This window comes from Meles meles, chromosome 3 (assembly GCF_922984935.1).
Source record: "Meles meles chromosome 3, mMelMel3.1 paternal haplotype, whole genome shotgun sequence".
Classification (NCBI taxonomy): Eukaryota; Metazoa; Chordata; class Mammalia; order Carnivora; family Mustelidae; genus Meles; species Meles meles.
The window spans coordinates 71,544,282-71,571,368 of NC_060068.1; the positions used below are offsets into that span (position 1 = coordinate 71,544,282).

At 35.0% G+C, this 27,087-nt stretch overlaps 2 protein-coding genes across 4 annotated transcripts in view; one reads left to right on the forward strand and one right to left on the reverse strand.

Moving 5' to 3' along the window:
* CCNH (cyclin H) overlaps window positions 1-27,087 on the forward strand; it is a 65,532-nt gene that overhangs the window by 33,749 nt on the left and 4,696 nt on the right. The gene's annotated exons all lie outside the window — the stretch shown is intronic.
* The window catches only part of RASA1 (RAS p21 protein activator 1), a 113,072-nt gene that overhangs the window by 10,330 nt on the left and 75,655 nt on the right, over window positions 1-27,087 (reverse strand). The window contains exons 10-20 of the mRNA XM_045998771.1: window positions 21,430-21,550; window positions 19,899-20,055; window positions 11,962-12,049; window positions 9,939-10,016; window positions 7,866-8,023; window positions 7,084-7,160; window positions 5,624-5,796; window positions 5,142-5,301; window positions 3,857-3,999; window positions 2,374-2,489; window positions 1,103-1,189 (exon numbers count right to left, since the gene is read on the reverse strand). Of these exons, the coding sequence (XP_045854727.1) occupies window positions 1,103-1,189; window positions 2,374-2,489; window positions 3,857-3,999; window positions 5,142-5,301; window positions 5,624-5,796; window positions 7,084-7,160; window positions 7,866-8,023; window positions 9,939-10,016; window positions 11,962-12,049; window positions 19,899-20,055; window positions 21,430-21,550 (1,358 nt within the window). The remainder of the gene's footprint in view (window positions 1-1,102; window positions 1,190-2,373; window positions 2,490-3,856; window positions 4,000-5,141; window positions 5,302-5,623; window positions 5,797-7,083; window positions 7,161-7,865; window positions 8,024-9,938; window positions 10,017-11,961; window positions 12,050-19,898; window positions 20,056-21,429; window positions 21,551-27,087) is intronic.

Below are 27,087 nucleotides of genomic sequence, written 5' to 3' on the forward strand. Positions count from 1 at the left end.
GTCACAACTAAGGCGAAGAAATACAGAACCTACAATTCTTTTATACTTGTGTCTCATCATTACTAACCAGGAGAAATTTTATCTACAAAAAGAGTAGAAGCCTCTTTACCAAACTCAGGTTGTGGGCACAACTGACACACATTTTTCACAACTAATTGTATGATATTAGTGTCTTCAATGGTGGTTTTAATGGGATATAACATGACTGGTAGTATGCATTCTACATAAAATGTTATTAGCAGAATGCTATATTCTCTGATGCTTTTGCCCTGAACTTCCAGTTGTCTTCAGTGGGTTAGGGTGTACTTAACGAAGCCTACAGTAGTGTTAGCGATCTGACTGGATCTTAGAAGGTTGGCCTTTAGTTCTGCCTTAGCACAACCTTTCTATATAACCTTAAGCAAACAATTTCAACCTCTACAGCTCTGCTTCCTCATTGAAAAATTAGAGTAGTGATAATGAAGTCCCCCTGTATATAGGATACAACATTCTGTGACTTGCAAAAGCAATTCCTCCTAACTAGCGCACAACGAGCATACCGAAACAGCTTCAGAACTGGAGGCTCTGGCTGGAGATTAGCCCAGAGTCCCAGACTGCTACTAACCCATCAGTCCATTATTCCTCTTCCTCCTTAGCACCACATCAATCCCACTTTCAATCCTCCCCCTCTCTCCACCTTCCCTCTTCTTTCTCTATCCGTGTGTATATGCAAGTATGCATGTAGGTAATGTACTGTGTATATGATGTGAGTACTATATAAAGTTACTTACAGATGTTGCTGGTTATATAACTTTTTTAACCCCATTCTTTTGATAAGATAAAAATTCCCATAGTTAACTGAGTATACATGAGTGCTCAGGTTTTTAGAAAACGCACAAGGCAGCTAAATCTCTCTCAGTAACTTCCAAAAAAAAAAAAATACAGTACAGTTAAAGTTCAGTAGCCATCTGAACTCAGAAAATATTCAACAGAGTTCTGACATAAAAGTAAAAGAAAAAAGTCTTGAATTTATATACTGTTATTCTTCCAATTTTCAGTTACCCGCTTGACTATCAGTGCACACCATCCACAATGACTTAACAAATGGATTGATGAACCTTACCTAACAACTCTTGTTCTCATGGTGGTATTTGTAGGCCATTTGTGCTGGACAGATTTCTGTAAACACCCATAAATATATCTCAGTGTCCTGCCAAAACAACACAGTCATCTCAATATATAAAGCAAGGGAAAAAATGCTTATCTCATTGCATCCAAAAGCTTAATTTGCCAAATACACTTTTTAATGTGACTGGCCCTTACCCCCCAAAACAGTACTCTGCTACAAGTAGTGCAGGACATATGTGGTAAAGGGATAAGGAAAACAAATAGTAGTCATCATCAATTCATTTAGTCAGTTCTTTACACTTACTTTGGAAGAAATCTTACCATTTTTACAATGCTTCTGTATTAATGAAAAGAAAGAAAAAAGTACTGGAATGACGATACAAAGGAAATACTAAGTTCAGATTCCCAGAGATGGATTTTAACTTATGATAACTCCTACCTGAGTAAGTGAGTTCACTTACACTAAAAGCTGTTAAGCAGGTACTAACTGACTGTTGTACTTTAAAGTGCAGCCACTGTAGAAAACAGTATGGAGTTTCCTCAAAAAGTTAAAAATCAAACTGTCCTATGATCCAATAATTACACTATTTACCCCTCAAAATACAAAAACACAAATTCAAAGGGATATACACACCCCTATGTTTATAGCAGCATATTTACAATAACCAAATGATGGAAGCAGCCCAACTGTCCAAGAGGAGATGAATGGATACAGAAAATGTGGTAAATATATACACACAATGGAATATTTTTCAGCCTCTTAAACTACAGAGAACAAACCGATGGTTACCAAAGGGGAAGTGAGTGGGAGGATTGGGGAAAGAGGCGATAGGGATTAAGGAGGGCACTTGTAATGAACACTGGGTGGCGTATGGAGTTGCTGAATCACTATATTGTACACCTAAAACTAATGTAACAGTCTATGTTAACTATACTGAAATTAAAACAAAAACACATAAAAAAAGACCAAGATACTTATGATCTCAAAAGTCTCTATTCATTACCCAAGTTACCGTATAAACCAGACATGTTAGTCTGTGTAAAAACATACTTTTGTTTTTATTATAATGTAAATATTACACCACTGCTCTTTCCTCAAGTCACTCTTTTGCCTTAAACAAAATTCACCTTGGAAGATTGAAAAACTCTTTTGCAGAATATAAAACCATTAATTAGGACAGTGGAAAGCTTATGCATTTTAGAAATACAAATTTTTTCAAAATGCAGGTACACAGTTTCTTGTCAAATTAAAATTTCATCACTTACGGTGGAAGTATTTCTGAAGCCATGAATATTTTCTCCACAAGCTCTGAAAGTATGTTCAATAGGTGTGCTAAATTAGTGTTCACATCTTCATTTTTTTCTAACTTTGATGGACTTAACTAAGAGAAGGAATAAATTAATATAAATGCATCTTGACAATGATAAATGCAAATGAATCAAGGTAATCAAACCGTTGTTTTCAAGGTCCTCTGTTTTTCCATTTTTCAATCTGTTTTAGTCTTAGGGGATAGATATAAATGGGAATTTTTAAGTAGTTTGCTCTATAGAACTCATTTACCATTAATTTCCAATTATTCAACTGTACAATAAGCCGTAATTATTCAGCACATTTTATTAGCTCTGGGATTAATACGGGTGTTAAAGTTCTCTTTTATTCATTTACTACGCTTTACCATAGATTTTTACAGCCACAAAAACGGATTAGACTTTATTTTTAAAGTAGTATTCTCTAAACGAGAAGACTAAAACCCAGCTTTAGTGATCACATATACACAAACATAGTAGGAGTATTTAAATGAAAATAATGATCACCATCTATTATAAAATCAATCTCTAACTGTATTTATTTGAAAAAATACTGATTAAAATAGAAAGGCTTTTCTAAATGCCATAGACAGAATAATGAACCTTTCTCGAAATTTTTCCAGTAACCCTTGGAATTTTAAGAAATCTGATCTAGAATCAGATAAGTCCTAATACCCTAGCCTGATCTAGTGATCATAGACTCACCGCACACTTGCTCAATTTCTGATATTACCTGCATTACCCCGGTTTTCAACACTAAATCCTCAATTTCTTTCCTTTAGGTTAATTAGTAAAAACGGACAACTGTAGTGCAAAATTAACATTTAACAGCTCCCAGTGTACATTATCAAAAGCAATTCTTTGTTTTATTTTGTATCAGATTGAAAAAATGTATTCAATATCTTCCTTCTGAAGTTGTTCTACCCTCAAAACGAGAGAAGAGCCATATGAGATTCCTCTCTTTCTCTTAATGGTTTACTATGAATTTATGCTGAAACCTTAATATCTAAAGGATGTTTCTATTTGCTTTTGAATGCACTATGTTGTACTTCTTTACCAAAAACTTCAAGGATACCCCTGGCTGTTATTAGGAATTGCTTCATAGACCTTACCTAGATTATACGACTTAAGTCTCTAGCAAAAACTTCAATTTATGTTACATATGCTTTCTGAAAGCAGCATACACTGTATCATTAGTACAGCAAGGTAAATGAGAGTAATTTCTGGTGCAATCTGAATTTTTTAATCTCAAAGTACATTTTTTTTAAGTCTATTTTTTTTAAAGTCTACTCCAACATTTTTCTAAAGTATTACAAAACATGTAAATGCCCTGATGAGTAATTTTAGAAAGCTAATGTATTTTCCTTATAACGTCATTAGCTATAAAGCATCACCTATTAAAATGTTCTTTGCTGAAATACTTAAAACATGAAGTTCATACCTCGCAAGACTGCTTGCTTTCCATTATCTTTAAAATAGAGTCTTTCAAAGCATGATGAACAAACTGTGTAGCAGTGGCTTTCATATACTGCTCCATCAAGGTGCTTGCAAGTGTTGTGGCTCGAAATAGAGTAGTGGCTTCATCTACATAAATATTTATATTAAAAGATTATTCACATAAAAGATTGCACTAATGTGAAACCAGATTAGAAATAAACTGAATTCATTTTTCCCCTCAACCATTATAGCCATTTAAGTATGCTTATTTGCATGCAGCACTGAAGTACTGATTATAATGACTCCTATATTTCTATAAACTTAACCCTTCGAAGGACCTTATTCATGAAATCAGCAGGAGGTGCTGACACTGGCATATTCATAAGAAAAACAAATGGTTATATGACTTGTTAAGACCACAGAGCCAAGGAGTGACAAAAATAAGGTCAGAATTCAGCTCTGCTATCCACTGAGCCCACACTTTGGAAATTCTGAGTTATCTCCAAATAAGAATATAATGTAGTGGTATAAATAATTAGAATTATCTGTAGATCATTCTATAATGTATAAAAATACCAAATCACTATGGTATATACCTGAAACTAATAGGATATTGTATGCCACTTATACTTCCAATTTTTTTAAATGCAGAAAATGAAAGGAAAAAACCCACAAAATCCCACTATATTACCTTAAAAAATGGCTATTAATGACCTAAAAAAACACAAGTATTGCCCAAAAAAGACAATCCCAATGTAACATCTTAACCATCACTTTATCTTTCCTGACAAATCGATGTCTTTTATATTTTCTATGATTAGGAGGTAATAGTTTTAGCTTTTATAGTTTACTGGGGAACCTAAAAGCAAGCACTGTTACTAAGCCAAAGTACTAGCCAGAAAGGGGTTAACTGTGACAAACTTGTAAGTTGTTACAAAGCACTGTATGTCCAACTCCATTGCCTGGGACTACCTATCTATAGAAGCTAGAAATAAAATGTGGCTGTCACCTAACTTTTGTGCAGTGAATTAGTAAGTAAAATATAAATGAGAGAATGTGGTCGGTACACCAAACTATTCTTAATAATCAAGCACCATGAGCCATTAATAAGGATAAAGAGGTCGTTTTCTTATGGCTTCTAATGGAGTAATTTACCATGACGGAAACCGCCAAATGTTAGCACAAGGATCAGAACTGACATTCCAACTTTAATTTTTAATGAAGGAAAAATAGGGTAACTTATTTTGCAAAATGATTTTAAGTATTACACCAAGACATCCATACTTTACCTTCCATGCTTATTTCTCTGTCATTTAGTGTACATAACAACAACGATTCAAGCTTTTCATGAAGAAAAATCCTTAGTAGGATGCTAGCCAGTAGTGTTCGGTCCTGTCCACACACATGTGATAAAGCATAGACTACATGAAGCTCCTTTTGCAGTATAAGCTAAAAATGATATCAAGAAAGATTATTGAAAGTACACAGCATTAAACATGCTCAATGAGATTAACAGGAATTCTCTTATTTTCATCTATTTAGAAATATGTTCTATTGAATACATTTATTAAAAACAGGACGAGTTTATAGCCTACATATTTACAGACTCTTAAGACCAACATCATACTACTGCAAGGCTTTTCAACCTTTATGCCCATCACTGGTACACTAAGCTATGACATTACGTAATGTTTAACTTAATGGATCTTTTTGTTTAAATGTTTAATGTTAATTCCATCTAAAATAGTTAGATTGATAAATAACTTAATACCTCTTTAAATTCACTGTACTCTTCTTCTGGCATGATTTTTTCCATAGAATATCGTGCTCGGACACGCAGAGATCCTGGTTCAATACCTTTTAATGGTATATGGGAGCTGAGCAAAAACCATTCATCTGTGGCATGCCCTTTCTGTAACCGGCTCAACTGGCAGCGCATAAATACTTTGATAGAAAAAACATCAAATGATTACTGTCTGAAAAGAGGACACTGTAATTCATCATGCCAGTAAATTTTCCTGACATTTTGTCTTCTCCATAGTGTTAAATACTTTTAAGGCGTTTTCAGTAGTAACACATACTCAATACTTACTTCATTCATTTACTCAATGCCTATTTTGTATTAGACTATGGTAGGCAGGGACACAGGATACAGACATGATTAAGACATGGTCTCTGACTTGCATGGAGGTCACAGTAAGGCAAGAAATCAATCATGGTATGGTGTGGTAAGTGCCATTACCAGTGGATACTACTACTCAAGTATAGAGAAATAATATGTAATTCAGCTGGTGGAAAAATCCATTCCAAACAAGTAACCCTTAAGTTGACATTTAACAGGATATGGAGGTGTAGCTAGGTAGAAAGGCAGAGAAAAAGAAAAAGAGCACAATCCCAATAGAAGGTATGGTGGGCAGTTTTAAAATCCATGAACTACTTAAAAGGTCTAAGAAAGCTGGTATATCTAGAGAGGATATACCAAAGATACACTAGGAGAGCCGCAAGGTGGAGGAGGAGGGGATCAGGAAAGGGCCTTTCTTCTGTGTTTACTACAGGTTTGGATTTTATCTTAAAAGTAATGGGGAACCACTAAAAAAAATGTTAAGCATTTAAATAGTACAGAAACGAAAGAATAAATATTTTGTGGAGGAAAACTCAGGCTCTGAATTCCTGTTAATGCTTATCACTTCTTTCCCTAAGCCTGACTTTTAAGAAGGTATTAACCTAATTCACTCTGATATGAACTGTTAAATCCCACTGCCACCAGTCAGCAACAGGCTGGGAGAAAGTATGCTACTGTGGAAAAAGAATGGAAAAGGTTCACCAGAAATGAATAAACAGTGGACTAATTTAAAGAAAAAAAACAGAGTACTTTTTCCCACTTACATAAAACTGTATGAAAACAGGAAAAACCTAGAAAGTACAAAGAAGGGATAGTGGAAGCACCACAGAAAGATGGCCACTCTTACTGTTCTCTCTTGTTCCTGTCCACTGGGGAGGGAAGGGGAGATGAAAGATAATTTAATATCAAGGGCTTAAGTTTACAGTATGTACAATTTAGCCATTTTGATTTTTTTTTATTAGAGAAACTCTTCCTAATCAAAACTTTTAGAAGTACAAAAAAAACTGTCAAATTATACTACTGGTACTTTTAGACTAGATTTCCTTATGAATTTTAAAAAGTATATAAAACATGTTTTACTCCAGAAAGAAATTTCTGTATCAACTTACAGATATCAGGATCTTTGCTCTTCTTTGTTTTATTACTAAGAGTTATCTCAAATCTATTGATGTCAGGAGGAAGATCACTAGAGGAGCAAAAAGAAGAAGTATTAACAAAATATCCTGGCATCAAATTCTGATTCTTTTATTTCTAGTATCAAGTAAGTCCCTTATTTCTCCTATTAAACAATCTGAATATGCATGCTGGATTCAAACGTGTTATTATTTGGAATACAGGAATGCAGACAAGCAAATCATACTTTTCCCACCGTCTTTAACCTCCTCAAGTAAATCCCGGGAACCATTGTGAACATTTTGTATGTGTGTCTTAGTAAATGCTTCTGAACATGTCAGTAACACTTATTCCTATTAATGACTAAGTGAAAAACCAAGGACATAGCACTTCACGAATAAAAGCAGGGAAAAAGGGGCACCTGGGTGGCTCAGTGGGTTAAAGCCTCTGCCTTCTGCTCAGGTCATGATCCCAGAGTCCTGGGATCGAGCCCCCCCTCGGATTCTCTGCTCCGTGGGGAGCCTGCTTCCTCCTCTTTCTCTGCCTACCTCTCTGCCTACTTGTGATCTCTATCTGTCAAATAAATAAACAAAATATTAAAAAAAAAAAAAGGGCAGGAAAAAAAAATGTTAAGTACTACTACAATGTCTGGACCTGGCACCTTGTTCTGGTAGTTCAGAGACAGAAACCAAAAACCAAAACCAACCAAACAAACAAAAAAACAGAAAATGCAATAGGGTAAAAGAAAGATTTAATGTAGTGATAAAATAAGACTTACTCGAAGACAAACTCTTCGGACCATACAGGGTTTTGCCCTTCCCTTGCATGAGTTTTTGCTACCTGGACACTATTCAGGTAGATGTTACAATATGGATTAGTAAAATGTTTTACAGGGAGTTTATGGGCTTCTTCAATGTGTAAAACAAGACTGCTGACCTAAAGAAAACACAGAAATTGTTACCCAGATTTCAAGAATTATGATTAGTTTCAAAAGCAATTACTATTTAAGAAATAAAAACCCAAAACTGATTTATTTTTCCCCTTTCCTTAGACATTATGACCTATAATTATATTTTCCTTTTTATGTGATGTATAAAATACAACATTCAAGCATTTAAAATAATTCTTAAATCTCCAATTATATTCTCATAGCAATTTAATGAAATGTACCTTTCTACTAAGAAACAGTTCAGAGAAAATGGAAATAGAGGATTTTTTATTTTAACATAAGTAAAAAACTGTCACCACCCAAATCAAAATCCTGTAGGTTATATATATAAAGCTCATCTGGAAGATTTATCTATAAACTTCCACAGCTAGAAAGTATTTTTACAACACTGATTCTGCCTTCTCCTTTTACAGAAAAAGATACAAATCCAAAGAAGCTAACTTATTTTTGTCAGTTTTGGTGCCAAAACTTAGATCATTCACTGTCTATATCAGGTTCTCTTTCCCTCTTGCTACGTACTACTTGAATGGTGTAGGACAATTCAGCCTCTCTGAGCCTCAACTCCTATAAAATTAGGATAAAGTCTACACTGCAAGTTATTATAAAGATTCGAAATAATACATTTAAAAGCACATAGGAGAGTACCTGCAAAAGGGCTCAAGAGATGTTAGCTATGACTTTATTATATCATTTTTTATTCTATTGTCTTATAGCTAAAAATAACTTCATAGCAAAAGTTACACACAAGACACAATCTGCAAAAACTCAGTCTGATTTTTCATAGCTTACAAAATGTTAAAATACGATTTAAGAATACAACTATGTGTATAATTAAATGTCCTTGGGGAAAGGCTTAGATTTTTGGTTACAGGAAATATAACTTATTTAAATATTAACCATTTATTGACTTGCAATAGAACAATACATTAAGTTCACAAAGTTTGTTGGAAACTTCCATCAATAAAGAATCACTTTGGTCAATAAATACTGTACTAAATGTTCCTCAATACTCCAAGAATATGAAAATTACTTAACTTTTTCCAGCTATCTAGGGATAACAATACAGGGGGAAAAAAAGCAAAGATAAGCAGGGTATGGAGGTGACTTTACATACCTAGAAAAAAAAAAGAGCCCAACTTAACTCTCTGTAAAATGAACATGTATGACATGTTATGGTTCAAATAAGATGCTACCTAACAGATACATAATAGACTTGACTGCAGAGCAATTTGGATTAATACTTAAATTCAGATGATCTTTTCAATAATTATCTTTAGCTGTACTTTTTTGATATAGGCCAAAATTATTCTTTCAAGAAAAAAATGAATGAAAGTGCCTAATAAAATGGTTTCTATTGTTGGTTTGGTATTGTTATTTTAAGTAGAAGAAAAGAATCCTTGGTATGAATTCCAAAGATGGCATTATGGACTAACTACCTGGCAAGTATATAAAGAACATTCTTTTTCATAAATATTTCTCCTGCTGGTGAACCAAGTGGAAGCACGGCTTTAAAATGCCTGAAAAGATAAACTTAACTCAGAAGTGTCATTCCTTATGTTCCACATAAGAGTGAAACCATATGATAATTGTCTTTCTCTGCTTGACTTATGTCACTTAGCATAATCCCCTCCAGTTCCATCCATGTCCATACAAATGGTAGGTATTCAACCTTTCAGATGGCTGAGTAATAGTCCACTGAATATATGTACAAAAACTAATGATGTACTCTATGTTGCCCAACTGAACATAATATAAATAAATAGATGGATGAATGGATGGATGGATTTTTTTGGGGGGGGGGGCTCAGAAAGGTTTGAAATGTAGCCCAAACCAGTTCTGACAGAAATAAAGAGCAAAGTTATAAAGCGAAACGTGCCAACATCAAAGAAAATTAAGTTTCACCTGACGCAAGCGTTTATTAGATGTCCCTGGACTACTTTTCCGTAAATTGCAAAATGCCTGCAGACCTTTCATCCAGTCCTACAAAAAATAACAGCATGTCAAAGAAATATACAATAGTTTATTCAGTTTCCAATCATAAGGGTTTTTTCCCCCCAAAATTCAGCAGTTCTTTCCTTCTCCAGACTGCCATTTCTATACTCAGAGTATGCTGCCCATAAAATAAAACAATGACCAAAACAATTATAATCATCTTTAAAACTGTATTTCTGTTGAATCCCTAAATTAATGTTAAGTATGCCATAAGTGACCATTAATTAGCCAAAAAATAAAATCCACTGAAGTTATTAAGCAGTTGTTATGTTTTGTGAAAAGAGGGCTGACCGCAAAACCAACTGATCATGTGATGACTACCTTGATGACTAGCATCTAATCTTACCTTAGACCATGACACAGACAGAAATTTATAAGGGGATCTGGGTTATTTATAAGCCTTTAAAACACAACATTAGATTCAAAATAATTTTCAGGCTAATATTCAAATTAAATTGAAGATATATTTTTAAATGTTTACCTAGTGGTCTGGAGAAAGGAGAGAACAATCTTAGGTTTATCAAAAATAAATCTAAACATTTCACTTTGGCTTACTTATTTCCACAAAGCTCTGCACTACTGTTTTACTCAGTTATATCTTTAGCTTGCTGACTATTTCAGTCTGAACTCTGAATGTTCAGAGGACATCTTTACAGAACACATTAAGACCTAATCAATTATCATAACTTTTAGAAATAGAAGAAAGTAACCACAGATTCAAAAGGCCACCAAAGTAACAAAAATTGGAAATATCAGTGGTATTTTTGGACTTTAAGGGTTATGGAAATGAAGAATATGTAAAGTTTATATATAAATACAACAAGAAAATATTTTATTTATACTGAAATATCATTAAGGTATATATCTTTATTTAGAAAGGGAACATAGTGAAGTAATTTGGAGGATAGGAAACTGAAGTTTAAATTTCTTTCCTAACTCAATTTCTGGCATAAACAATTATATATATGTCTATCTGTTATATAAATGTTTTGAACTCTACTTTCTGCATCGAAATATTAGGGATAAAACCCACAAAACAAGGGTTTTTGTGTGTCATGTGTTAATATTTGAAATATTTTGTAAAGATTTGAAACATGACATTCAATTGTGAACCATAAAACTTAATGTGGCTCATTCATCAATTCTAGAGTCTAAGATATTTTCATAATTTATGAATCAGGGATGCATGCCAGGATCCAGTTTTAAGAGGTTCTCTGCCTCATATCCAGAGTTGGCAAATTATCTTCTATTTACAACAAAGTTGTTTTCTTTGACCTCTTAACCACCTTCAGATTCTTCCCACAGAGTATAAGCAGAAGAAATATTGTACAAAATACCAATAAACACCCCTGAAATCTTATGGTTCAAAGAAATCAAAGTATTTTTAAAAACAATTTTTGGAAAACGTTCCCTCATCACAGCAATGCTTAAAATTTAATAAAAGCTTTAATAAGAGCATTGCACATGGATCAATGCCTACTGCTGAAATCAGACATCATATGTAGACTTAGCGAAAAAGAAAAAATTCCTTAAATAATTTTATTTTTGATGACTGAACTTCTATTTTTACATATGAAGTTCAACCAGTAAAGAATAACAATGCTTGTTAACCGGCTTACCTTTAAATTGTACTGAGAATATCTATAACCTTTAAGCAAGAAAGGATTTTAAATGAGGATTCTCAGTTGGACTCAACATCATAGAGCATTTAAAGGTCAATTTAAAATGGAGTTTTCATTCGTAACAGCCCTTCACTGAGATTTTTTCTGCATTTCTTTAAAAAAAATTTTTTTACAGAGTTCTCATTTCTTGAAATAAAAAAATAATTAGATTCAGTCTTCCTTTTTATTAATTTATCATACATGCAGTAGTTTCTTAATTAAAAAGAAAACATGAGCTAAATAAAGGTGTGCTGAGAAAACAATTAACTTACCTCTGCTTGTTCTGGAGTTTCTCCTGCAAAGTAAAAAATGTAATGTTCTTCACTAAAGTGCTGAACCACTATCTGAAAACAGTTTGGCCTTTAAAATATAAACAGAAAAGTGATTAGGAAGCTTAACAGAAAGCATTAAAACATACCAACTTAAAAAAAATCACAACATATAATTATATGAAGTATATCAACTGACATAATTCTTAATTTAGAGAACCAATATTCCACTGTCCAGAAGACATCAGCTGCATATATTCTAAAAAACTTCTTGTCAGCACCATTGAAATTTTATCAACCCTTCAAACTTTAAAAATGTCTTATCCTAGAATCGCATATACCTAAGCTAAACACTTTCTAAAGCAAAATGTTACTTAACTCATTACTTCATAATACCATATACATTTATAAGTGCTGGAAAAAGACTAGACATGTTCCTTTTTTTTAGACATGTTCTTAGACCAAAAATGTTCTTAGTGGTTATCTCTCACAGGTGGATTGTGGGTGACTTTTAAAAATGCATTTTTATGTATTTTCATTTTTTTTTTTACAACTGACCATTTTTCATCTGTTAAAATGGAAACAACATCTGCTCACATATCTTCCTGTTCTGATGATTAAACAACCGAACAGTGGCATACAGTACAAATTAGTTCTTGTCCTCCCATAATATGCACCATATTAGAATTCATATGATGTGGAAGTACATTAGATAGTAGTTTATCTTTTTTTTTTTTTTAAGATTTATTTATTTATTTGACAGAGAGAGATCACAAGTAGGCAGAGAGGCAGGCGGGAGGAGGGGGGAAGCAGGCTCCCCGCCGAGCAGAGAGCCCGATGCGGGACTCGATCCCAGGACCCCGAGATCATGACCTGAGCCGAAGGCAGCGGCTCAACCCACTGAGCCACCCAGTTTATCTTTTTTTGAAGACAGGTTTGTTATCTTTCCAACTAGACTTGAAAATGATTATAAAATGTTAAATAAATGCTACCCCAATGTTCATAGCAGCAATGTCCACAACAGCCAAACTGTTCATCAACAGATGAATGGATAAAGAAGATGTGGCACCTATATACAATGGAACATTACTCAGCCATCAGAAAGGATGAACACCCATCATTTGCACTGACATGGATGGAACTGGAGGGGATTATGCTAAGTGAAATAAGTCAAGCAGAGATAGACAATTATCATATAGTTTATGTCTTATGTAGAACATAAAGAATAGCACAGAGGACCATAGGGGAAGGGAGGGAAAACTGAAGGGAAAGAAATCAGAGAGTGAGACAAACCATCAGAGACTCTGGATGCCCAGAAACAAACAGGGTTTCAGAAGGGAGGTGAGGTGGAGGGATGGGTAGCTGGGTGATGGGGTAGCCATGTGTTAAGGAGGGTACGTGTTGTTATGAGCACTGGGTGTTACATGCAACTAATGAGTCGTTAAATACTACTAATCAAAAATAATGGTGTTGGCTAACTAACATAATAAAAAACAAGGGCCGGCGGCTCAGCCGGTTGAGCATATGCCTTCAGTTCAGGTCATGATCCTGGAGTCCCAGAATTAAGTCCCAGATCAGGCTCACCCTTCACCCTACTTGTGCTCTCTCTCAAACAAATAAAATCTTCACAAAATAATATAAATAAATAAATAAATAAATAAATAAATAAATAAGGGCCTTCATGTTTTTGAAACTCAAAACTCAAATAATGGATTCCTATTTCTGGCATTAACCAGATTCTTTTACTTCAGTGTTAGGAGGCCACAACAAAATGCCCAGAGTACAAGCTTAATACTTATTTTAAAAAACTACCCTTTCATGCTTTGAGAATGCTATAAAAGAATACAAGTGCAAATTGGAAACTTCAGCTTCTGAAAGTGGCTTGAATCAGACTGGACTTCCCAGCTCCATAAAATATAAACAGAACAAAAAACAATCGTTCAAATCACTAGAAAACAACCAGAGCAACTCAAGACTTGGGAGGTCAAGATCAGAGTGAATGAGCCTGAACTTCACAGCTTTTCCTTTCAAGGCACTTGCCAATTCCTAAACTGCACAGAGCAGGAAGCTGAGAAACCTTAGCAGAAGGAAATAGCATCTAAAAGGTCCAAAAACCAACCAGCACATTCAGCAGTTTCATACCCATAGGAGAGACAAACGACTTCAGGACCTTTAAAAGAGAAGGATTTCATCTGAGACCCCTACCCATGGCTTCAAAATAAGAGCAAACCAGATAAATAGAACAGCTTTCACCAATATGTCCATTTGATCCCTGAGGGACTTATCAGAAGAAGAAGTCCTTTCTAGAGGCAATAACATTATCCATAGCTTCTACAGTTTTTCATACACAACGTCCACCTTCAGTCAAACTAAGTAGATACAAAAGGAATCATAAACGACTGAAAAGCCAATCAAGGAAAACAGAGGGAAGAGGAAAGACCTGCATATAATCCAGATACAGCTGTATCATTAGGAACAACTTTCAAATAACTGTCATTAAAAGGCTTAATAGGTAAACTAGAGAATTTTTCCAGCTAACTACATCTATAGAAGAACCAAATGGAAACTCTAAATTGAAAAATGTAATTAATACAATTAAGACCTCAAGAAATGCATTTAACTGGATGGATTGGAAGACAAATCAGAATATCCAGCCTAGAGCACATAAAGGGAAAAAAATGTGAAAAACATAGAAAACTATGTAACAGGCACATGGGACCTAGTAAAAGACATAACATGCTGGGGCACCTGGGTGGTCAGTTGGTGAAGCGCCCAACTCTGGACCCTGGTTCAGGTCATGATATCAAGCCCTGTGCCGTGCTCTGCACTCAGCCGGGAATCTGCTTGAGATTCTCTCTTGCTCTCCTTCTGCCCCTACCCACGCTCTCTCTAAATGAATCTTTAAAAAAGATACAACATGTAATATGAATCACAGAAGATGAAAGAAAATGTGGCAAAACTACTGTTTAAAGAGATAGTAACCAAGACTTCTCTGAAACTCACAAACAACATCGAGTATCAAACTGAAGCAGCTCTGCAAATATTAGGATAAAGTTTTTAAAGAAAATTTATAGTAGGCTTATTTTTGTTTAACTGCTGAAAATCTAAAGAAAAATCTCAAAGCAACCAGAGAAAGATGAAATACAATACACATCAAAGAGAAAAAAAAGATGTATTATCTGTAAAAGAGAACAACCAAGAACAAAAGAAAAAGACTGGAAGGCAAAGAACATTCTTTAAAATGCTGAAAGAAGGGTGCCTGGGTGGCCCAGCCAGTTAAGCATCTGCCTTCGGCTTGGGTCATGATCCAAGGTCCTGAGATGGAGCCCCGAATCAGGCTCCCTACTCAACGGAAAGCCTATCTTCCTCTGCCCCTCCCTCTACTCATTTTCTCAGTCTCTCGCTCATAATTAAATCAATCTTTAAACACCGGAAGAAAATAATTGCCAACCTAAAATTTAATACCCAGTGAAAACACTGTTCCTAAATGAAGATAATAAATATTGCCACAATGAAAGATTCAGCCCATGAAAAGATGTAAACATTCCCACATAAATACTCACTATGGTAACTCTATCACTGAAATGTCTTTCAACCTGTGCTTCTGAAATTATTATATTTAAAGTAAAGCAATATTAAAAGTTAGAAGTTTAGTATAAAGAAATAAAGTGCTTAGCGACCTCAATACTGAAAATCTGGAAAAACTGCATAGCTGCACAACTAAAACCTTCAAGAACACAGGCAAATGAGCAAAGGTATTCAAACGTTTGTTCAAGTGGCCAGAGCAAGCATGCTATTCACCTCTGTTGCAAGGAGTTGTTTCACATAACATTTCATTCAAATGCAGGTCAGTCAGTGTATTGCGTTCTATGCATACACAAAGCAAGAAATATTCAGCGCCAGCCACATATTTCAAAGAAAAAGATAATTGCATTCATCCACAATTTCCTCATTCGTACTACGATATTTGCATTCTATGATACATAATTTAATGCCACTCTATTTTTCACCAGTCCTATCTGGTACAGGTGTTGTTCATTTCCTTGAAACATACTTTGCTGATGCTGTTTTTCTTGGGATCCGCTCTTTCTTTGTACTCCCCAACTCTTTCATAGTAAAGCCCTCAAAAACACAGCTAATGATGGTAAACTAGTATACTTTGGGGAAAACTCCGTTCTTTAAAACTAAAGACTTATACCTTAGTTCCCATGAACCTAACTTTTCATACCAGGTTTAGACTTGGTATCATTAAATACAGTATCAGAGTCTTAAAAGCCACCGTCAACAAGAAACTCTGCCCAAGAAGCAAGCTGTGATTCCGTAGCAAATGGTAAATGTGCATTTACTGCTTTTCTGCTGCCTGAAACTCCTTTCTTGATGTTAACCATAACAGGAATAATTCGGTCTCTTTAAACTGCATTAAAAGACCCAACCTTTAACTCTAGCAGTCATTTTCTTTCATTGGCTAGGGTAACACTGACCTTTCTTTGTGATACTGCAAACTGATTTTTGGTCCACTCATGCCTGTTCATAGGAAGTATGTCATAAATAATGTTATAGCTTTTTCCCCCACCCAAATTTACCCAGGTGTACTTTTATTAGTCCTAATAATGCTTTTAAGATTCTTGTTATTCAAATTTTACATATCACCAGGGAATCATTTTTAACCTGATTTTTCAAAGCTGAATTTCTGCTTTGAATCTATAAACTATCAGAGCACATTAATCTATTTTTGTGTTCTAATTCTGAGAAGTTCACCCATTCTTTAATCTGCGAAGCATGAATCAATTGCCAAGCAGTATTTTTTCATTTAGATCATAAACCAGCAAAACTCTTCTTTGGACAGCTTACAGACTCTGGTATCACAGAACAGTACAGTGGCATTCTGATCCCATTTCCTCCCATAAAACTGAAAACATGCAGCTGAAGCAGCTTGCATTTTATTAGACTCTATTTTATAATATTTCACGTGGAATTCTGGTCTACAGACTTTTACATGTAAGGGTCTCTCTGTATTGCTTTATTTTCCAGAATGAATTTCTGATGTAAAACCTTTAAATTTTCTATCATGAAGCTTCTTCATTGATCATAAACTTAAATACTATTTCTACAGTATCTTCTTTGTTTCAAAGGATTCATTTACTGCTTTGAATACTTTAATAATTTCTTTTGGTACTTCTTTGAATGACCAACAATTTACTTCCAAGTATTTCTCTGATGTTTGCAGATTCATCAGTGTACAGTGAAAATGTAATCTCTGGATCTGTGTATAGCCTATCATTTGTTTCACCAATGCATTTACTGATAGTACTACCTGAACACAATCTAATACTCTTTGAAAATAGTACCTCTTCTCTTTCTTTCGCTTTTTGGCTTCAAACATACAATTGGCAATTTCCATGCAGACTGATTAAACAAGCAAATTCTCCAACTCTGTGTGAAGCATTCTGGCTTTAGCTTTAGCTATTAATTCCAAGATCTCCTAACAAACATCCCAAGTAGAATCTGATACTGTAGGAACAGATCTATAGAAAGGAGGGGACTGGGAAGGGAATATGGGGGTGGAGGGGCTTTTATTTAAAACTTATTCTTCAGTGATACAGTGCCAACACAATGTGCCTGGCATCACTGATTTGTTCCATTTATATGCAAAATATTTAGGTTGAGGAAAAGAAGATTTACTGGATTTAGTTATCCCAATACATTTTTTAAGTGGCCTAATAGGTTGAATTTTTTAAATTAAGGTTACGTTTTTATCTTGTCATTTTAGTGACTTTCCAGCTTTAATCACCAAACTGTCCTTGATGGTGGGAAAATAACTATACATTAAAGCCAATCAAAGAAGTAACAATGGAAGAAAAAATCTACATATCTAAAAAAAAATCTGAAGTTACATTTTTTGAAGAATTCCCTTATATATCTTATAATATGAAATGCTGAAATCTCACACATTTAGTATTTTTATTACACTAACATTTTTAAAACCACCAATATCTCCATAGACACCTATTCATGGCACAGGGTGGGAAAGCTCTGATGCAGTTATCTAAATGAATTTATACCCATCTTCCAAGATTCACCTTAAGAACCACCTATTTCATACTACTTAATTCAATAAGCTTGTTCCCAAAAATCTCTTCCCCTTGCAGTTATTCAAAGCACAAATAAACCATGTTTGGTGGCAAATAGTGTGGTTGTCTCCACAGCATCCATTTCCCTCTCGTACAGAGAATACAAAGCAGCCTTATTATTTCAGTGGGATCATCTTCAACAGGGCTTGGGCACCCAATGGCCTCCAATGGAACCCCACCTTTGCTGCTTCAGGGAAACTACAACTACACATTGATTGAGAGGTGGCTCGATAGTGCATTCTCAGGATTTTCAATCATTACTGGAGGCAATGCTTACTTTTTCCTTCTCTGGGTATTTATGCCACTTTGCTACCACGAAGGAAGCTGTTTTGTGAGGAACAATTCAGTAAACACAAAGGCAGGCAGAGCAGAAAGATGAAATGAAAAGCAGCCAGAGGTCTGATCTAACCACACCCGAAGGCCAAGAGTCTCATGTTGTTTTGTTTTTTTTTTAATATTTTATTTATTTGACAGAGAGAAATCACAACTAGGCAGAGAGGCAGGCAGAGAGAGAGGAGGAAGCAGGCTCCCCACGGAGTAGAGAGCCCGATGTGGGGCTCGATCCCAGGACCCTGGGATCATGACCTGAGCCGAAGGCAGAGGCTTTAACCCACTGAGCCACAAGAGTCTCATATTGTTAAGGAAGGAAAAACAAAATTTAGGAAATCCTATGTTATCCAAAAAATTTTTGCTTGTTTTTCTGGAACAGTTGTTTTTATGAGATATTAGGAAGTGTTTGAAAAAAAGGGGGGCCAATGGGGAGAGTTATCAAGGTCAAAGGTTCATGAAATACTTCATATAATAATTCCCTCTTAGTGATTCAGAACACAAACATTGGCAGAAATTCAAAAAGTCCTGCTTTAAGGATAAACTATGTGTTCAATTCAGTATTTCTCAAACCATAACCATTTAAAAAACTGACTATTAAAATTACGAGTAACACTAATGCGATGTCCTAAACACAGTCTAGAGAAAAGAAATGACAAGGTTGTATGTTCTACAGCTATTTGTTTTAAAGTTTCCTGAACTTAAACAGGATAAAGCTGGATTTGCTTAGCAGAAATGCCATCCTGCAGCAGAGAAAGTTATAAAAAAAAATTTGTGTTTTATTAACACCAATATGTAATAAAAATGGTCAATTTAGAATGGCTTATTAATAATACTGATAGTGAAAGGTAAAGAAAGGCCTTGTTTCTGATCAAAAAATTAGAAGTAATCAAGAGTTGGATGTGTCTTGTGACGGTCAGGATTCCCCTTTAGCTTATATATTTATCTTTATTTTTTGAAAAACTTTGAAATTAATGTAAGAAAAATGTTTCAACTCCAAATCTGAAACACTCCCCTTTTTCCTACCAAAGCAATTATTTTTACATTAGAATTCTTAAGGTCAAATTTTTTGAGGAACCTGCCTATCAAGTTAGTAATACAACTGAGTGAACTCAGTACTATCAGATGCAATGAATTAAGAGAGAATGTGATAAAATGGGAAAGAGGACAAGACTCAAAGTCAGTCACTCAAAAGATCGCTGGTAAGGGAGAGAGGAAACAAGCAATATACAGGTCATGTTTTACTACAGGAAATGTCATTCCAAAGATTTCTATATAATACCAAAGTGGAATTTCATGCACCGGTTAGTGTAAAATAAATAAGGAAGACAGATATTACCCTAGAAAGTAAATCTGACATTTTCAGATGATTTTAGGAGTCTCAAAAATCCATTGGCTATGCTTTGAAAAATGATCTGAACATATCCTACACTATTTTATTATTAAAACAATTCCAAAAGAAATAGGAAACCAATTTCTTACCTGCCAAAGAGACTATCATGAACAACATAGACAGAACATACACTGAGATCTATTAATCCTTTTGGTTTGGTAGCTCGTTTTTCACTTTCGAAATAAATAAGTTGGGCATCACTGCCCTCTAAGATAAAATATAAGTTTTTCCACCGTTTTCCTTTGCCTGTTAAAGAAAAAAAGGGTGCTTTCCATTAGCCAAATAATAAACCATAAAGCCACGTGTGCATGGTATACACACACACACACACACATCATAAAACTGTTGTTACTAAAAATAAAAATCGTATTTCCTTTTTATTCCAAAGCTTCAGTAACATACCAGTCCTCACAAAATGAGAAAATGCCTATTATATTTATCTGTAAAAAAGTGCCTTTTGTTACACTGCTTGTTTTAATGAATCACAGAGTAAATGACAACGGTACTGTAACTGTATCTTTTCAAGTTTCATCAAGATAAAATCTTTAAAATTCTTGCTTAGGAGTAATTCTTTTTTAATTGTAAGAAAACACCCTTCTACCCCACACTCTACCAACCAACCTTCCTATCATTTCTTAATGTTAATCTGAGGCAAATCTATAAAACAGAAACATCTAAACAATGTGACAAGTGTCATTAGAAGTCTCTCTTTAAAAAAAAAAAAAATAGTAATAATGACGTATCAGGGAGAGAGTAGGCAAAGAATCAAATACCCTGACCTCAAGAATGAAAGAGATACTTGGAAATATGTAAGCTGTGTCATGGGCTTAATATACGCAGACTTTGCATTTTTTTAAATTTAAATTCAATTCATTAACATGTATTATTAGTTTCAGAGGCAGAGGTTATTGACTCATTAATCTTATGTAATACCCAGTGCTCATTACATCACGTGCCCTCCTTAATGTCCATCATCCAGTTACCCCGTCACCCCCATCTCTCCCTCCCAGCAACCCTCAGTTTGTTTCCTATGAGTAAGAGTCTCTTATGGTTTGTCTCCCTCTCTGATTTCCTCTTGCTTTGTTTTTTCCTCTCTTCTTCTACGATCCTCTGTTTTGTTCCTTAAATTCCACACATGAAATAGATCATATATAATTATCTTTCTTTGATATGTTTTGCTTAGCTTAATACCCTCTAGTTCCATCCAATCCACATTGTTGCAAATGGCAAGATTTCATTTTTTGATGGCTGAGTATTATTCCTCTGTGTGTGTGTGTGTGTGTGTGTGTGTGTGTGTGTCTCTGTGTGTGTAACTGACCCTTGTTTAAAGCTTTTATAACTAAGATAATAACTTGTTTATTATCTTATTTATTGTTTAAAGCTTATTATCTTAATTATTGTTTAAAGCTTTTATAACTAAGATAATACTGAGTAGTATTCCTGTGTGTGTGTGTGTGTGTGTGTGTGTACACACACACACACAGGAATACTACTCAGTATTATCTTCTTTATCCTAGACTAGATTTTGAAGGATGCTTAGTTATAAAAGCTTTAAACAAGGGTCAGTTACTAAATATTAGTGGAAAATACAAAAATTGAACCTTTAAAGTTAATACTTACCCTTTTTTAGAAGATAACCTTTTTTAACAATATTTTTATAAAACGCATCCTTTGTTTTTCGACGAATTGTATTATAAATTTCCTTGCCATCCACTGTATCATTGAGTACTTGTTCTTGATCCTGAATTTTTAAAAATATTAAAATTATTTCATGAATTCTTGATGGAAATAAAATCTAAATAACCAATTAAAAGCCAGGTTGTGTGTCTGTCTAGAACATTTAAATAAAGTTTTTAAGAGTAAATTCTAAAATACGTATATTAAGAGATCCTTCTCTTTCCAAAGAAAGTCTCAAAAATACAGTTTTGTTATGTTGCCTTGTTGTGTTACAGCAAATAACATGGACAACATGAATTGGTCCCAAGAGAACTGATAAACTGGGAACCAGTTCAAACATAAAACCAATTCCTATTTGCTTAGGCACAGTTGTGTCTGTGAGAAGCACTAGGTGAATGCAGAAAATTGCACCCAGCTGATATGAGATGCATAGGAATATACAAAACACATCTCCAGGACCCCGCAACCCTCTCCATCCACTAAGTGCTATATGCCACACCCACCCATCCATCCACACAGGGTGTTACAACACCATCTGATTTCAAATAATCCTTCTACCACTTTACAATAATCACAACCCTTCTGATAGCCTCTTTGACAGGTAAACTTCAGGTCTTTTTCAAGGTCAACAGCCATATTTATTGTAGTAGTTAAGATTTCTTAAGCATTTAACACATATAAAAACTAGGCTACATTTTACTAGGTTCTTATCTTTATATGTTACTGATGAGGTTCTTGAGTGTTGTACCCCTAACTTTGCCTTCCCATAACATTATGGTCTTTATTCCATGGTTTTATGTAACTCTGACTTTTAGGAATGGACGCGTGTCTCTTAACTGCTAAATCCTCCCAAGTAACAAAAAGAATTCTGATGTCGGGAAGAATCTACAGAGAAGAGTATCTTAATAATGATCTTTCCAAAATAAATCAGTCATCAGTATTACCACTGGGATCCACTGGATTCAATTTCAGTTTCTTAGTTTCTTTTTTGAGCAGTTCTTATTATTTGCTAGGAATAATATTTTATGACCGTTTTCTTAGAGACTTCATAGGTCCCTCTGATCCTCTTATAAATCTAAGAATGAGATTTTCAAAAATCGTATTTTTTCCTCTATCTTAAAACATTCTGTTATTTCATCATCCTAGGAACAATTTTCATCATTATTCTAACAATTACTTCTCAAGTATGCTAAAGAGCAGAGGTAGGCGAGCCATGGTGTAGGTGCCAAATCTAGCCTACTGCCTGTGTTGGACATAAAGTTTAATTGAAAACCCACACTCATTGCTTTATGTTTTGCCTGTAGTTCCTTTCTCAGTACAAAGGCAGAGCTCAGCAGCTGAGATGGAGACTGAAGGCCTGCAAACCCTAAAACATTTATTATCTTGCCCTTAAATGAAAAGTTTGCCAACTGTTAACTTACAGGATGATGCAAGAATGAAATACACTATCTCCATTGCATCACACTTTCTTGGTTTGTGTTTTTTTTTTTAACTGTGTTACCAAGTGTTGCAGCATCTTTCAAAACAGTGTAAAAAGCCCACCTGTTATCTTTTTATTAGCTTTCACTGAGCACAGCCCAGAACCTTTGATTTTCCACTAATAGCAAAGAGAAAAAAATTGACATAGGAAGATGTTTGACAATTGTTAAAAGAATCAAAAGATGAATACAAAGAGGCAGCAGCACTTTGTGATCTACTGTGATGGTAAAATTGATTTTTGATAAGCAAAAATCTCATACTGCAATTCTTCAGATGACAGCATCCTTAGACTTCCTCAAACTCAAGAAATACTGAGTAAACAATGTATTTCTAGGGGTGGGGGGGGGAATATGTATTGTGTTTCTGTCTAGTCAGTCATTTAATAGCAAGGATGTCATCATGCAATATTTTGTGATAAGAATCTAGCTGTCCTATTTTGCTAAAAAGAAATAAAGGTTCTTTAAATTTTTTTGTTTGTGTACCAAGATTCATTTAATATGACCTGTAAGTGGACAAAAGGTACTTTGTATTCAAAGGTTGTAGAAGGAAACATAGAAATTTCAAAATTCACCACATTTATCACTGTAATTGACATTTAAAAATCTACACAGAGGGGCGCCTGGGTGGCTTAGTGGGTTAAGCCTCTGTCTTCGGCTCAGGTCATGATCTCAGGGTCCTGGAATCGAGCCCTGCATCAGGCTCTCTGCTTGGCAGGGAGCCTGCTTCCCTTCCTCTCTCTGCCTGCTTCTTTGCCTGCTTGTGATCTCTATCTGTCATATAAATAAATAAAATCTTTAAAAAAAAAATCTACATAGAAAAATATTTTACCCTTATGAAGCAAAGAAGATGGTACTCTCCTAAAAAAAAATAAGCCATCCAAGTTTTCAAAATTATTCCATTTGATAATTCAAGTACATGAACAAAAAGCAAGAATCATAAACTAAAACCCAGTGGAGAGATATTTACATCTGGAATCAGTATTATATTCTGATAATGAAAGTGTGGGAAGAATAACCAGAGTAATTATACAGCAAGAATTAATTAATGTATCAGAAATCTGGAATTAGGATTTAAAAAAGGATATGTTCCAGGTTCATGCATGATGGTGGATTAACAACTGCTTATTTCAAGCCTTTATAACCAAGGAAATATGGGAAAACATTTGAGTTTGCTATGTTTAAATTTTTATTAAATTTTCTAATAACCTTTTTTGGACTATACCTTTATTCCTACTTCTAAGGATTATTCATAAAAAGGCTGAAGAATAAAAAATTTAAAAGGATACACTAGACCCAGATGATAAACAGTAATGACTACTTTCCTGGTTACATAGATTTGTACTTACCAGTCTTTTATTCAATAATGGTAATATTTAGGGGCACCTGGGTAGCTCCAGCTAAGCGTCTCCCTTCAGCTCAGGTCATAATCCCATACTGGGCTCCCTGCTCAGCAGGGAGTCCGCCTCTCCCTCTCCCTCCGTCTTCCCCCAGCTCATGCTCTCTCTCACTCTCTCAAATAAATAAAATCTTTAAAAATAATAATAATGATGATAATCTTTAGTACTGGCTACAGAATGGGGCATATTTGTGGTTTGTTCTTCAAGATACACCTACACAAATATCTGGATTTAAATATCTGATTTCAGGATGATCTCCAAAGCTCTTTTCTAAATTATGTTAGAGTAGGGGCTGATATACTTACCTACAACTTCTAAAGGATTCCAATATATTAGAAGAAACTATGGCCAAGGACAGAACTTCACTTTTCAAACTCCACTAAATCACTGGATGACAAAGGGAGGCTTTAGGGCCTACTCTCTATCCATTTAACTCAATATGTTGAGTGCCAGGATCTGTTCTAGTTCTGGAGATAACATCAATGCGCAAATCAAAAATCCTTATCCTCAAAGAACTTACATTCTAATGAGGGAAAGATAATAAACATAATACATAAATCATACTGTGTATTAAGAAATGGTAAGTGCTTTAGAGGGTAGGGCAAGTAGCAGTATTAAAAAAGGTATATGGGTTAATCTCATTGTGAAGCTAGTTTCTGAGCAAAAGAAGTAAGAGAATGAGACAAGTGGATATTGGAGAAAAAATCATTTTGGGCAGAGTCAACAGACAAAGCAAAGATCCTAAAGCATGAGAGAAACTGGCATATTAAGAAAAAAAAAAAAAAAAAACAACCAGCAGAGAAGCCAGTATAAGTGGAGACAAATAAGAGAGCAGGATGGTAGAAAGAGGAGTTCAGAGGACCAATGAGACGACATCTATGGTTTGAGAGGCCACTGTAAGGACTTTGGCTTTCACTCTGAATGAAATAGAGAACAGGTGCAAGTATTAAAGAGAGGAGTGAAATGATCTGACTTACATTTTAAATGATCCCTCAGACTGCTATTGTGCAGCATAAGGGGCAAGGGTAGAAAGAGGTAGACCAAAGTCAGATTCTGACGGTGGTCATGTGCTACATTTGTTTGGAAGGCAGAGGCAGTATGATGTTCCCAACCAGTATGGATACAAAGCATAGGAGAGAAAGAAGAGTCAAGGATGACTCCATGCCCTAAGTCATTACCCCCTCTAGTCTCAATTTCCCTATCATACAGTAGAAACCTCATCAAGTTGCTGAAAATTAAATAAACTAGTAAGAACAGTGTCTAAAACAGAGTGCTTAAAAAATGTTGCCTATTTTATTGTGGGCTGCATTGTCTCAAAAGGCTTCTTCTCTTCTAATGTCTGTCTTGAGAAGTATTAGCTCTACAAAGTAAGCACCTAGGACAAAGGAAGTACCTAGGACTGCTCTTTCCATTCCAGCATCTTACTCTGAGTGGGGGTATGCAGAGTCACCCCAGGGGAAATGCGCTAATAAGTTTTTCCATTAATAAAAGGTTATTATTATACTTTCTTTTCTGTACTAGTATCCTGCTGGGAAGGATAGGTAAGTATTAGGATTCCCAAACTCCTATGGTAACCTACTTTTTTATGCCAGGCCCTAATTAGTAGACTTGAAATAGCATTTAATGGTTTTTATGTAGTAATCAAATTGCTTTCTAATTGGCATCAGTATTTCTGAAGTATTCAAGGCATTAGTTGGCACTTTTGCAAATGACAACAATTTGAGGTTTGCTGAATTATGAAACTGCAACATGGGAGTGCAGCAGACTATGTATTTGAAGTACTTCTTAAAAGAACCTTATAACTTAAGTAACTTAAGTATGAAACTTTAAATGTCAAATAGCACTTACTGTGCTAAGAGTTTTTATTCTAAAAAGTAAGTTTTTCTTAAAAACCTTAAATTAAAAATTCTAAGCACGATTTCAAGATGGGAAAATGTATGACTTAATTTGTAGACAAATAAAATGTGTAGACTTCTGAAACAAAACCAAAAGCCAATGTGAATTACAATTCAGGATAGCAGCAGGACACAGTGGGTAAAGGCACCTCCGACCCCTAATAAAAAGACCCTGAGCAGTGCTTCTAGAAAACATGTACCAAACTATGGAATTAAAAGAAAAAAGCTTGGGATGAGGGAAGGGTTGTGGATACATGATCCCAGCATCCTGGGATCAAGCCCTGCATCAGGCTTCCTGCTCAGCACTCCCTCTGGCTGCCACTCCCCCTGCTTGTGCTCCCCACCACCACTGTCAAATAAAAAAATAAAATCTTTTTAAGTAAAAAGTTCATTCTAATATGCATTAAGTAGAATAGTGAACAATGTCTGCCAACAAAAGCGAGACTTCAGGGCTGACTATAGTTATCAGGAAGGTGTCAAGGAGAAACTGAAACTTGAGATGGATCTTAAACTAGCAGTGCTTGCCTAGAGGAAAGGGTGGACATGGAGAGAGCAACAGGCAGTGAGAATACAGAGGGGTTGAAGTAGATGCTTCCCGCTGGAGAGCAGACAGTCGTTCATTCCGTAACACAGACACCACTCCACTCCAGGCCCTGGGAATACAACACAACACCCCTGCTCTCGGGGACCACACATTCTACTAGCACGTATGAGGAAATGAAGCCTATTAAGTGTGACAAGATGATGATGATTCTTGAATTGATATTAAGCATCAGAATAATGATCTGAAACTGCTATGAATAGCAGGTACAACATCTGAAACTAACTTGT